The 12673-nt window shown below is 43.4% G+C and overlaps 1 protein-coding gene across 1 annotated transcript in view; it reads right to left on the reverse strand.

Annotated features, from left to right (window-relative positions):
- Window positions 1-1859: 1859 nt before the first annotated feature.
- The window catches only part of LOC115136405 (GDNF family receptor alpha-4-like), a 53444-nt gene continuing 42630 nt past the window's right edge, over window positions 1860-12673 (reverse strand). Inside the window, exons 5-8 of the mRNA XM_029671987.2 lie at window positions 8329-8438; window positions 7908-8042; window positions 7328-7479; window positions 1860-6107 (exon numbers count right to left, since the gene is read on the reverse strand). Of these exons, the coding sequence (XP_029527847.1) occupies window positions 5907-6107; window positions 7328-7479; window positions 7908-8042; window positions 8329-8438 (598 nt within the window). The 3' untranslated portion in view covers window positions 1860-5906. The remainder of the gene's footprint in view (window positions 6108-7327; window positions 7480-7907; window positions 8043-8328; window positions 8439-12673) is intronic.

A 12673-nucleotide genomic window follows, 5' to 3' on the forward strand; every position in this document is an offset into this window, starting at 1 on the left:
GTCTTGGAGCAACAACGGCTCAGCCGCGAAGTGATAGGCCACACAAGCTCACAGAACGGGATCGCCGAGTGCTGAAGTGTGTAGTGCGTAAAAATCATCTGTCCTGAATACCGAATTCCAAACTGCCTCTGGAAGAAATGTCAGCACAAGAACTGTTCGCAGGGAGCTTCATGAAATGGGTTTCCATAGCCGAGTAGCCGCACACAAGCCTAAGATCACCATGTGAAATGCCAAGCGTTGGCTGGAGTAGTGTAAAGCTCGCCCCATTCGGGCTAGGCCCCTTAGTTCAAGTGAAGAGAAATCTTAACGCATACAATGACATTCTAGACGATTCTGTGCTTCCAACTTTGTGTCAAAAGTTTGGGGTGGATTGGGATGAATAGGAACACCGACTACGAGCCAGGCCTAATCGCCCAACATCAGTGCCGACCTCACAAATGCTCTTGTGGCTGAATGGAAGCAAGTCCCCGCAGCAATGTTCCAACATCTAGTGAAAACCCTTCCCAGAAGAGTGGAGGCTGTTATAGCAGCAAAGGGGGGCCCAACTCCATATAAATGCCTATGATTTTGGAATGAGATGTTCGACGAGCAGGTGTCCACATATTTTTGGTGTGTAACCAAATATGGACCCTATAGGCATGTGGCTTTTAGTCTAATAATTCTTGCTATTATAATTCTGCTCACAGATGCAGGCAGCTCTGATAGAATGTCACCCATTACACAAAGCCATTAACAGATTAAAAGCTTTCCGTGGTCGTCTGGTTGCTTCACCTACCTCATCCTTTAGAGCAGTCAAAAGACAAGATGGACTCCCCGGAGAGTTGAGCAAAAAGGGAATCAGAAGATATTTCACTGTGCACGCGCCAAAGACTGGTGAGGGCGGAACTGAATCAGCTCAAATAGGACGGGAGACATCCCAGGTGTGGAGGCTCTCCTGTTTAGAAAATTACCATGATAAGTACTTATCAAGCACTTTCGCAGGGTAAATCATTGGGCCCCACCATGGCAGCGATACGGACGTGAGGAGATAAGAGTGCTGAGTAGTTGAATTAAAACAGTTTCTGTGCATTCTGGGGCTCAGGTTTGTGGTTCGGGGTAGACTAGCCTACTGGCAGTCACTGATATGGGTCCATAATGGACTTGTTTGTTTTCTATGTGGTTGCATTTTGCACAAATTGGCAAAGGATTTCTAGGTTATTGCAAAGATGATCTATTATATTACCAAGACAGTCGTGTGACCGTTCTAACAATGGAAATGCCTGTCTTCAAACATTTCTAATAACCCTTTTTTTGCTTTGTGTTTAAAAAATAAAAGAAATCCATTTTTAGAACAAGGCTGTAACATAACAAAATGTGGAAAAGGTCAAGTGGTCTGAATACTTTCCGAATGCACTGTATATCAGTGCATTTGCAACAGCCTAAACATTACGAAACTTCTATTCGATCAAATAAGCCTCCTGTACAGTAATTCAGCACTCTCATAGACTTTTATACAAAAAAAATCCACACTTTAGTCGGACAGTTTTTTTGGGGGGGGAATAAATCTGTCCTGATGTCCTTGAGATTTGTCCTCAAAGCTTTTCCAAACATTATCATGTCAACTCCTAGATTTTTGGGGGTTGGCAAGTCAGAAGGGTCCCCGTCTTCTGTCCTTCCTGATTAGTCTACTTTATGCACCTGCAATAACACTGCATCACACAGTCATCGAAAACCATCTATTCTTCTAACCTTTAATATGCTCAGATAAAACAGCGGGAAAGTGTTGATCTATGCGCCAGAGAAAGGGGTTCGGCAAAGGGGTTGGTGAAAAGTCAAATCATCCCCATCCCGACATGCAAAAAGTTCCACACCGAAAACAATCATTTTTAAACGTTTTATTATTGTACGTAGTCTTTTTCACACAGCATTGTAAATTCTCACATTTGATGAAGAACCACACAGTGCTCACACCTGATTGTAAACTCACACCATCAGGCATGAATAGGGCACGGCGGAACTCATGGCCATGAAGGTGGATGGTGTGACACAGGTAGGGATGAGGAGGGCACTGTGTGGCTTAAAGCAACGGCGATGGCTGGGACATTTTGGCATTGCTGAACTCTGAAGTTCTAGATAACTCATTGTCAAAATAAGGATCGATATCGCCCCTAATCCAGTGGCTGTTTCATGTTAAACTCAGCCCACTGTAGTGTCCTTCATTCCTTTCTCCAACTGAAGTCTTACATAGGCACGTTCAGTGCAATGCGCTTACTATGTTACTTGGATAGCTTCGAAGTCTCTCACTGGCCTCATCCATAAATAACAAGGGTCCATTTTCTAAATGGCGACCATTTTGATACTAATGGACAGAGCCCAAGACTGTTTTAGAGGGCTGGCAGAGAGGCCGGCAACTCCTCAAGTTGAACGTGTTAACCAGCTTGCCAACTGAGGATCACTTTCAAGAAGTGGCCTTCCACCATGTCCACAGAGTGTTCATTCAACAACTCTCAGGAGTGGTGTGATTCAGGCAGCTAATCCAATTTTACACAACTGTACGGGGCTTGGTAAATGAGCAGTGGGATTCTAACGCGGAACATGAAGATCATCATGTACCATACTAAAAATGACCATCAACATGTATATCAAGGTCAACGCAAGTAGGACACCGCAGAACAACAGTGGTTCACTGTTACAAACAGACAGAGAGACTGACAGATGCTTGACCATAACCTGTACATATACACTTACAAGAGGCATACTTAAGATCCAACGGGGCAGATCCAGCCCTATATGGCACAGCTCACTCTCAATGATAATTACAACAAGAGAAAAGAAAACACAAAAATATATACACATTTTCGGTTTAAAGCATACATAAAGCCTACCGTAAAATAAAGCTTTGTACAAGTAGTTGATGGTACAGTGTTTGTTGTTTCAACATGAAAAAGAAAAGAGGAATGGGTAGAAGATGTAGAGGCATGTTGTCTGTAAGGGGCAGCAGATGATTGTAAAATACACACGGTGGCAGAGAGTGATGGGAATGCATGTACGGGAGAGTAGCGTTGTCGGTCTGTGAGGCCAAACTGAGGTGGAGGCACACAGTTCAGGACGTTAAAGCACAGGAGTAATAGAGTGGAACAGACACTCGCCTCTTAGCCACAGGCATGAAAATAAATCTGAGAGGGCCTGACTACAACAGCAATGCTACTGAAAGCTTTTAAGAGCCCTTGCTTTCTCTCTCTCTCTCTCTCGGTCTCTCTCTCTCTGCATCTACGTCTGTCACTCTCCCCATCTTTCCCAAATCCCCCACTGTCGCACCTTTTACCTCTCCCTTTCTCTGTGGATTTATTTGAGTACAAAAACATTATATCAACTCTGCAACTCCGGTAATCGATCACAAGACATATTTTAGTTCTCAGTGATCAACCAAAATGATTTGAATTTAATTTAGTTCATTTTTTTTTTCTGTGAGCACGTTGCTAAGTTTCGGTAGAAATAAATCAGATCAAGCGCAAACTGCGTGATGTAGTAGGGAGTTGTAGTTTCCAACAGGCTAATATTCGACATAGTTTAGCGCAGAAAATGTGGCAATTAACTACAATGACCATATTCCACACGGAGACGGAGAGAAGAGAGGACGTACGAGATGGATAGAAAGCAGTTGCTTTGTGAGGTATCTCTACATGAAAATACATGATTTAAGTGATTGATAGTTGGCATTCAGCAGTCATAAGTTTGCCTTATTTACTTTGAAGAATGACTAAAATAGTGATTTTGTCAGACAGCATAGGCGGCAGCTCTATAGAGATGAGATGATGACTCGGAATGAAATAATAAAACCATTGAATAAAACAAAATATTGTATTAAAGCAAAGTAATGTGAATAAATGACGGTTAATAAGTGATGAGCAGTAATGGACAGTCACTACCACCATGGGACTTTCACTTGACTTTTTATTCTGTGTTACAGAATTCAACCCACATAATTTAATGTGTAAAAAAAGAAGAAGATTTGAAACCGAAATCCGTGATTATTTTTTAAATAATCGAATCGAAACCGAACAGACCTCTAGAAGCGCCCTCATGGGTCAGCACTAAACGTCAGCACTAACGTCATTGGATATTATTAAAACCATTTGGCCATGGGGGAAATATGTGTGAATACAGCTGTACAAACAAAACCAACGTGATACATTTAGAGTTGGCACGCTCGTTCCCTCTTGCTGTTCACTTGTATGGCTTACGCTCATATTTATTTAGGCTGTTTCAGTGTGTAAATCAAGGCTTGTCGCTCTCACGTCATCTCTTGTGCGGTCACTCACTTTGATGGTCACTAGCATAAGGATCCCTTGCCAGGCAGTGAGAGATGACAGTGCCTATTAAAAAAAGAACAGCAGTCGTCATGAACGTCACTGTCCAGATTGGAGATGGTGTTAGACCGTACGGATGCCATCGTGCCTGCTTAATTAATACTCAGAATTAAGTCCCAGCGACTCCCCTCACTGGTGGCTGATGATGTAAAGAGCTGCAGCACAAATATGCCCTGTAAATATTTCTCTCTTTTTAGCATCATGTATTATCGGTGAGCGCACGAGTCAGGTCTAACATCTCCCTCTAGAACGGAAAGAAGTCGATGAATACAAGTCACGTACACAATTCCACAGTAGAGTAGTTTCCCCCTTTAACTCCCACCCACAGCCCTTTACCTACTTCCCCTCAGGTGGGAGTTCATTTTGCAAGTTCACAAGAAAATGAGCGATGCAAGAAAATAATGGAGAGAAAAAACATTAACATCAGCAAAAGATTTAGAGGCTCAATGTGATGCTCAATGATCAGAGCTGCCAGAGGCTCTATAGTGCCCCCTCTCTCCCTCCCTATCTCCTCCTACTCAAACACAGGCAGGAAAGGTATAGCTAAGTGTGATATTGTCTCTCCAAAACTATAACAACACCTAGGGATAGAAAGCACTTGTGAACTAGACAGCAGCAAATTGGTTCCTCTCTCCCCTGAGCTCAAATCCAGACGGCCCCAGCACCTGCCCGCTGAGCCATCTGATGTCATGTTTTATTGCTTATGTTGTTTTCCTCTGCCGTTGTCATTATTCAAATTTGGTATAATTATTGTGCCTGTGGTGGGTTTCTCAGATCTCCTCCACAAGGCTGAGAATAAGTGGTGTACAAACTGGAGAGGTCAGTGGCATCTAGTCTGAGGTGGCGAAGAGGGTGCAAACAAGGAGAGCAACATAAGAGACAGGAAGGAAGTGCAACAGAGGTCTCTATGGTTTAGCACAGAGTGGCTTGCCCAACAACCCTCGTATCCAAGGGATGATGAAAGAAAGGAAGTTAACGAAGGAGAAAGAAAAAGGCGAGGTGAGGCATGGCACAAAAATCAAAGGAATGAACCGTCATGGTTCCACCAATCACTGGTCATGTTTTCTTGGAGATAGGTGCTGTTACTGGCCTTGGGCGATGAGCTCCTCGTGAAGAGGGAGAGTGGAGCTGGATAGCCAATCTTGAGACAGGCACCGGACAGACAGCCATATCGATTCATCCAGACAGACCTTATTAATTCAGCCATCGACTTATTTATCGGCCCAGGTTGTTCAACTACGTCTACTTACGTGAGAGAGGAGCAAAAGAGATGGGCAGCTATGACTACTTAAACAGATCGCAAGTAGACAGAGCAGGAGAGGAAAGATGGAGAATACAGAAAAGGACCCGTCGTTGGAAAGTAAGAAAGGAAAACAGAAATACAGCAAGTAATGGAAAACAGAAGAAATGTCAATTTCCTCCTTGTGGTCGTTCTTCCCTCAGCCTTAAGTCTCCCCATCAGTCCATTCTATCTCATTGCCATGGTGGAGGTGACCCAGTGAATGTGATACCGTAGCTGAGCGTAAGGGAGGTAGTAGGGGGGGGGGGGGGGGCTCGTTAACCCTGACACCCCCAGCCCAGCATGGCAGCGGGCAGCAGCAGCAGCAGCAGAGGCAGCATGGGTACTGTTTGGCCTGCCGCTCCTCTATGGCTCCCTCGGGCCCCGGAACCCACACTAGACTTCTCCTTCTCAGAATATTGAGGGATAACGTTGAATTCCTGACTTTCCTCCTCTTCTTCCTCTTCAGTGTCTTCCACCTGAGAGAGAGAGAGGGAATGTGATCATTCAGAATTCAAACAGAGCCAGGGGCTCACCTTTGGTTTTTAGAAGTGGGGGACACACATTTTTTTTTTTTATCTGGTCGGATAGACACTCCAAACAGCCTACCCGACTGCTTGGTAGGCGTCCGCATGGTCCTAATGCACACAATTGCCTCGTTTTGTATCACATTCCCAATGATAAAACTGGTGGGGGACAAAAATGCAATTTCAGAATGTGTGGGGCGCCCGTCCCCTGTGAAAGTTGCACCCCTGAATAGAGAGAATGGAATTTGCAGGTAATTAACCATCTCATACAGTCAGTCCATAGTGTATCTGCTTGTTGTAAATATGAAACATCTTGGCAGTAAACAGGGTTGTTAAAACGATCCATTATTTGTGTGGAATAGGTAGGGTATCATGAGCCTCCTGACAGAGAAAAAAAGCAACTCAGCGTTAAAAGTTGCTTTTCAATGTAGGGTGTTGAATCCCGATTCGAAAGGTGTCAGCATCTTTGTTATTAGAAAGAAAGGTGAGAGTCGTGGTCACAGAATAAGATCACCAGAGTGAGGGGAAGAAAGTGGAAGAAAATAAGTGTATTACAGAGGAACATCTACAACCTGCACTCAGAGGGAGGGAGGTTTAGAGGTTAGGGGGGAAAGAAGAGAGGGAAGGATTGGAACGGTGTAAAGGATTGTAGCGGAGGAGAGGAGAAAGCGAGTGAGAGGGATTAGGATGACAAGAGAAAGGGGGAGAGGAGACAGATGGGTGTGAATAAATTAATATCAACACAAGAGGATTGATGCTCCCTCCTGCAAACACCTCTGGCTAATCCTCACGCACAGTGAGTGAGAGAGAGATGGGGAAATGGGACAGAAGGATAGGGAGAAATAAAGGGAAGTGAAGGTAAAAAGGGAGGTGCTGGGTCTTGTTCAACGCCACAGTAATGTGTTGACTGTGACCGTGAGCCCTGTGTTGAGTCAGATGTGTTGGGAGTATATATATCAGGTCAGTTCTGTGTGTGAACTTTGACACTCAGGCAGCTCTGTTGGCACTCACGTCACACCGTAGGTTATCATGCAATTCACAGAACATCCTAGTGAGAACCTACTCTAGAAAAACCCAAGGAACAAGCTTTTTGGCCACCATTGTTTTTAAGTTACTGTACAGTATTTAAGCCGTCTGAGTTTGGTGAGGCAACGAAGAGTACTTATACTCACACTGTTGCGCTCTGATAAAACGTTGACGTTGACATTGATCTTGTCCTGAAAGATGTGGGGGGAGGGGGTGGCAGATGCGTGGCGACGAGGTGGCAGAGTAGTGCTCTCCACAGGGCGAGGGGAAGAGCCACCCAAATAAATGATAGCATTACCTGAGACACAACAACAGACATCATCATTACCACATTATCATCATCCCCATTATACCCACTGCCGACGAGGCCAAATGTCATCAGAACATTCCATTATTCATAGCAGCCATGAATGCGTTAATCAACTGGGCATTGCACCCTTAAGGCATGGCAATCATTCAGTTATTCACCTCAGTTGCAATATGGGAATCAGACACGAACGAAACAGTTTCAATTTACACTGCTGTCCATCAATATTGTAATTAAGTGCTGGGCTACAGTATACCATACAGAACAAGTAGGCAGCTCTCTAGGGCTACCGGGCTACAGAGCGCCCGCTAATCTATTTGTGTGATCTGCTGATTTCAAGTGGGCTCACAGGACCAGGGATATTGCTGGAGCAGCCTCTAGGGGATGGCATTGTAGGCGGTTGAGGGAGTGTTACTCACGCAGACAGACGTTGCTGTCAAACATGTGCAGGACGCGCAGACAGTCCTGCCACTGGTTCCCACTTCCCTCACAGCTGCACCACTGGGACACGTCCATACTGATATTGTTCACGTAGTTGGGGGTCATGATGGTGCCTGGAGGAGGTTGTTGATTAGAGACGTGTCAGCAGGCTTGACTTCTATACGAACTGTGGAACGTTTGATCCAAAGCCAAACAAGGCAATTGGCTATGAAATGAGTGGCTACCTATACCCTGGGGTTATCAAGAGCTAACAACAATGATCTGGTTATAAGGCCATTGGGGTCAACGCAGAACTCCTTCTCTACCATTGTTCCTTCCTTGTGTCGTTAATCCCTCTTCCATCCCTTCCCTCTATCTCATTTCTTCCACTCCCTCGATCCTGTTCTCTCTCCAGCTCACCTATGAGTCCGGCGTAGGCCTTAAGGCAGACGGCTCCACTCTCTCTCATGCAGCCAGAGGGAGAATGGGACGAGGGCTGGCAGTTGTGCTGGAAATCAGCCAGCCGAGATCTGACAGACACACACACACACACACCAACACACACATTCACACAAACCCGCAAAAACACACACAAAGGGAGACAAACATAATTGTAAACAGGTGCCAATACTGGGTTGGCAACTTGGCGATGTAATTTTCTGAGGGCACCTTTGCAATTATGTTTTGGGGGATTTAGTACCTAGTGAAAGGCAGAATCCACAGCACATGAAAGCCTACAGAAAGATAACCTTCCACCTAGGAATCTTAGTGTTAGCACACACAATGTTTATTTTATAGACATTTTAAAATCATTATCTGAAGCATGATGAGAGGTGCTGCGCCATTATTATGAACCAGTGTTCGTTTAGATTTAATCTAGTCTTAGTTATTTTGACTAAAGTATAATTTAGTCTTAGTCACATTTGTGTCTGTTGAATAATGATTTGGTCTAGTTATTGTCAAAATGATGAAAACGGTGGGCCATTTTAGTAAACCTAATGTCCTTTCATTTTAGTCACGTTTTAGTCACATTTTGTATTCCCTCAGTAACCTACAATAAACATAAATCACTGACATCCAACATACATATCATTGTCTTACCAACATACAGTATTTTTTTCTGCATAACATCCTATTCTCTTCCCAACAGAATAAATATGTATAAGAATTATTTTGCCATGTAAATTCCTAATTCAGCCTACGTAGATATTACATACAAAACAGAGAAAGAGAGCGAAAAAGAGAGAGAACGAGAGAGAGAGAGTAGCGCAATCACCAGATGGTGATGCAAAGTGGAATGGGTTGCACCTCCATCACTTGGTTGTGTCCTTGCCATTGTTATCGGCATTCCACAGACGCCACAGCCACACTGATGTCCAAAAGTAGAACGGGGGCTAATGACTTTGAACTGGAGTTAATGACTGTTTCACCCAATGACGTAGTTGAGTCACTAAACCTCGAGTCCAAATCGAGTCCCAAGTCCCCTGTGCTCGAGTCACAAGTCCCTGTGGCTGAAGTCAGAGAGCCAGTGCTCAAGTCGTGATACAAGTGCTCAAGTCTGAGTCACTGGGTCAACATGAACTTAAAATAAAGTTACTCACCCAGTGTGATATAGTGTAGTAGCAAGAAGAGTTTAGTCAATAAACAATTTGCTCTCCCTTTTCCATTCTTTCTGTGCCACCAAATATTTGCATTGAGGCTACTGGTAATGGTACCAGGGCCAAGTTCAGTTGCAAAACATTCTCGAACGTTGCATATGGAAATGCCATGAATAAAGCCAACGTTATTCCTTATTAAACATGTCAGAGAGACATGTTTGTTCTACATAGCACATTTCTATCTGAAAGTTCCAAAACGTTGAAAAACTAGATGATTACTTCTAGAATTTTTTTGGGCCCCTTTCTGCTTTCTCTATGACATTCAAATCAGCATTGAAAAAAGGCGCAAGTTTAAGTTTGTTCCACCTAAGCGAGTCTGACCACAAGTCAGAGACAACTATAATACCATATGCGTTTGATGGATTGCAGGAAAAGAGCAGGAATAGCCATTTATTGTAGGCTATAGGGGTTGACCTATTATGATTTTTCAACGCCGATACCAATACCGATTATTAGAGGACCCAAAAAATCTGCTACCGATTAATCGGGATGATTTTTGATGACAATTACAACAATACTGAATGAAAACTTTTATTTTAATAAAAATCTATTTAGTCTCAAATAAATAATGAAACATTTGGTTTAAATAATGCAAAAACACAGTGTTGGAGAACAAAGTAAAAGTGCAATATGTGCCATGTAAAAAAGCTAACGTTTAAGTTCCTTGCTCAGAACAGGTGAAAGCTGGTGGTTCCTTTTAACACGAGTCTTCAATATTCCCAGTTAAGAAGAATTTAGGTTGTAGTTATTATAGGAATTATAAAACTATTTCTCTCTATACGATTTGTATTTCATATACCTTTGACTATTGGATGTTCTTATAGGCACGTTAGTATTGCCAGTGTAACAGTATAGCTTCCATCCCTCTCCTCGCCGCTACCTGGGCTCGAACCAGGAACACATCGACAACAGCCACCCTCGAAGCAGCGTTACTCATGCAGAGCAAGGGGAACAACTACTCCAAGTCTCAGAGCGAGTGACGTTTGAAACACTATTAGCGCTCACCCCGCTAACTAGCTAGCCATTTCACATCGGTTACACCAGCTTAATCTCGGGAGTTGATAGGCTTGAAGTCATAAACAGCGCAATGCTTTAAGCATTGCGAAGAGCTGCTGCCAAAACGCACGAAAGTGCTGTTTGAATGAATGCTTACGAGCCTGCTGCTGCCTACCATCGCTCAGTCACACTGCTCTATCAAATCATAGAATTAATTATAACGTAACAGAAATACAAGCCTTAGGTCATTAATATGGTAGAATCCAGAAACTATCATTTCGAAAATAAAACGTTTATTCTTTCAGTGAAATACGGAACAGTTCTGTATTTTATCTAATGTATGGCAACCCAGTGTCTAAATATTCCTGTTACATTGCACAACCTTCAATGTTATGTCATAATTACGTAAAATTCTGGCAAATTAGTTCGCAATGAGCCAGGCGGCCCAAACTGTTGCATATACCCTGACTCTGCGTGCAATGAACGCAAGACAAGTGACACAATTTCACCTGGTTAATTTTGCCAGCTAACCTGGATTTCTTGTATCTAAATATGCAGGTTTAAAAATACATACTTCTGTGTATTGATTTTAAGAAAGGCATTGGTGTTTATGGTTAGGTACACGTTGGAGCAACGACAATCCTTTTTCGCAAATGCGCACCGCATTGATTATATGCAACACAGGACACGCTAGATAAACTAGTTATATCATCAACCATGTGTAGTTAACTAGTGATTATGATTGATTTATTGTTTTTTATAAGATAAGTTTAATGCTAGCCTGCAACTTACCTTGGCTTCTTACTGCATTCGCGTAACAGGCAGGCTCCTCGTGAGGCAGGTGGTTAGAGCGTTGGACTAGTTAACCGTAAGGTTGCAAGATTGAATCCCTGAGCTGACAAGGTAAAAATCTGTCGTTCAGTTAACCCACCGTTCTTAGGCCGTCATTGAAAATAAGAATGTGTTCTTAACTGACTTGCCTAGTTAAATAAAGGTGTAAAAAAATATTGGGGGCAAAATCGGTGTCCAAAAATACCGATTTCCGATTGTTATGAAAACTTGAAATCGGCCCTAATTAATCGGCCATTCCGATTAATCGGTCGACCTCTAGTGAGTACATCAACAGGGCCAAGCTTCCTGCCACCCAGGACCTATATAATACGCAGTGTCAGAGGAAAGCCCATACATTTGTCAGATTTGATTAGTGTGCAATAATAGTTATTTTTTTCTGGGTTTTTTCTCCCCAATTTCGTGGTATCCAATTGGTAGTTACAGTCTTGTCTCATCGCTTCAACTCCAGTACGGACTCGGGAGAGGCGAAGGTCGAGAGCCGTGCATCCTCCGAAACACAATCCAACCAAGCCGCACTGCTTCTTGACACAATGCCCACTTAACCCGGAAGCCAGCCGCACCAATGTGTCAGAGGAAACACCGTGCAACTGGCGACCGTGTCAGCGTGCACTGCACCCGGCCCGCCACAGGAGTCTCTAGTGCGCGATGGGACAAGGACAGCCCTGATGGCCAAACCCTCCCCTATAACCCGGACGACGATGGGCCAATTGTTCGCCGCCCTATGGGTCTGAATGACTGCCTCATCTAGGAGAGGAAGAAAACCATGAGGCCAATGGTGATTTTAAAACAGTTACAAAGCTTAATGGCTGTGAATGGAGAAAACTGATGATGGATCAACAACATTGTAGTTACTCCACAATACTAACCTAAATTACAGAGTGAAAAAAAGGATGCCTGTACAGAATACAAATATTACAAAACATGCATCCTGTTTGCAACTAGACACTACACTAAAATTGAAAAAAATGTGTCAAAGAAATTATATTTTTGTCCTGAATATAAAGTGTGATGTTTGGAGCAAATCCAATACAACACATTACTGAGTACTACTCTCTAAAACATTCACTGTTTTGCCAACATGAATGAGAGGAGGATGGCATTGGTGTTCAACTAGTCAACAAGTATGGTGAGTCAAAAAAATGTTTTAACTTGCGCACACACACACACAGCCTTGTACAGCTAACCTTGTGGGGACACACAATTCAGTCCCATTCAAAAACCTTTGTTCCCTAACCCTAACCCGTACTCTTACCCTAACC

Source organism: Oncorhynchus nerka, linkage group LG10 (genome assembly GCF_034236695.1).
Source record: "Oncorhynchus nerka isolate Pitt River linkage group LG10, Oner_Uvic_2.0, whole genome shotgun sequence".
Taxonomy (NCBI): domain Eukaryota; kingdom Metazoa; phylum Chordata; class Actinopteri; order Salmoniformes; family Salmonidae; genus Oncorhynchus; species Oncorhynchus nerka.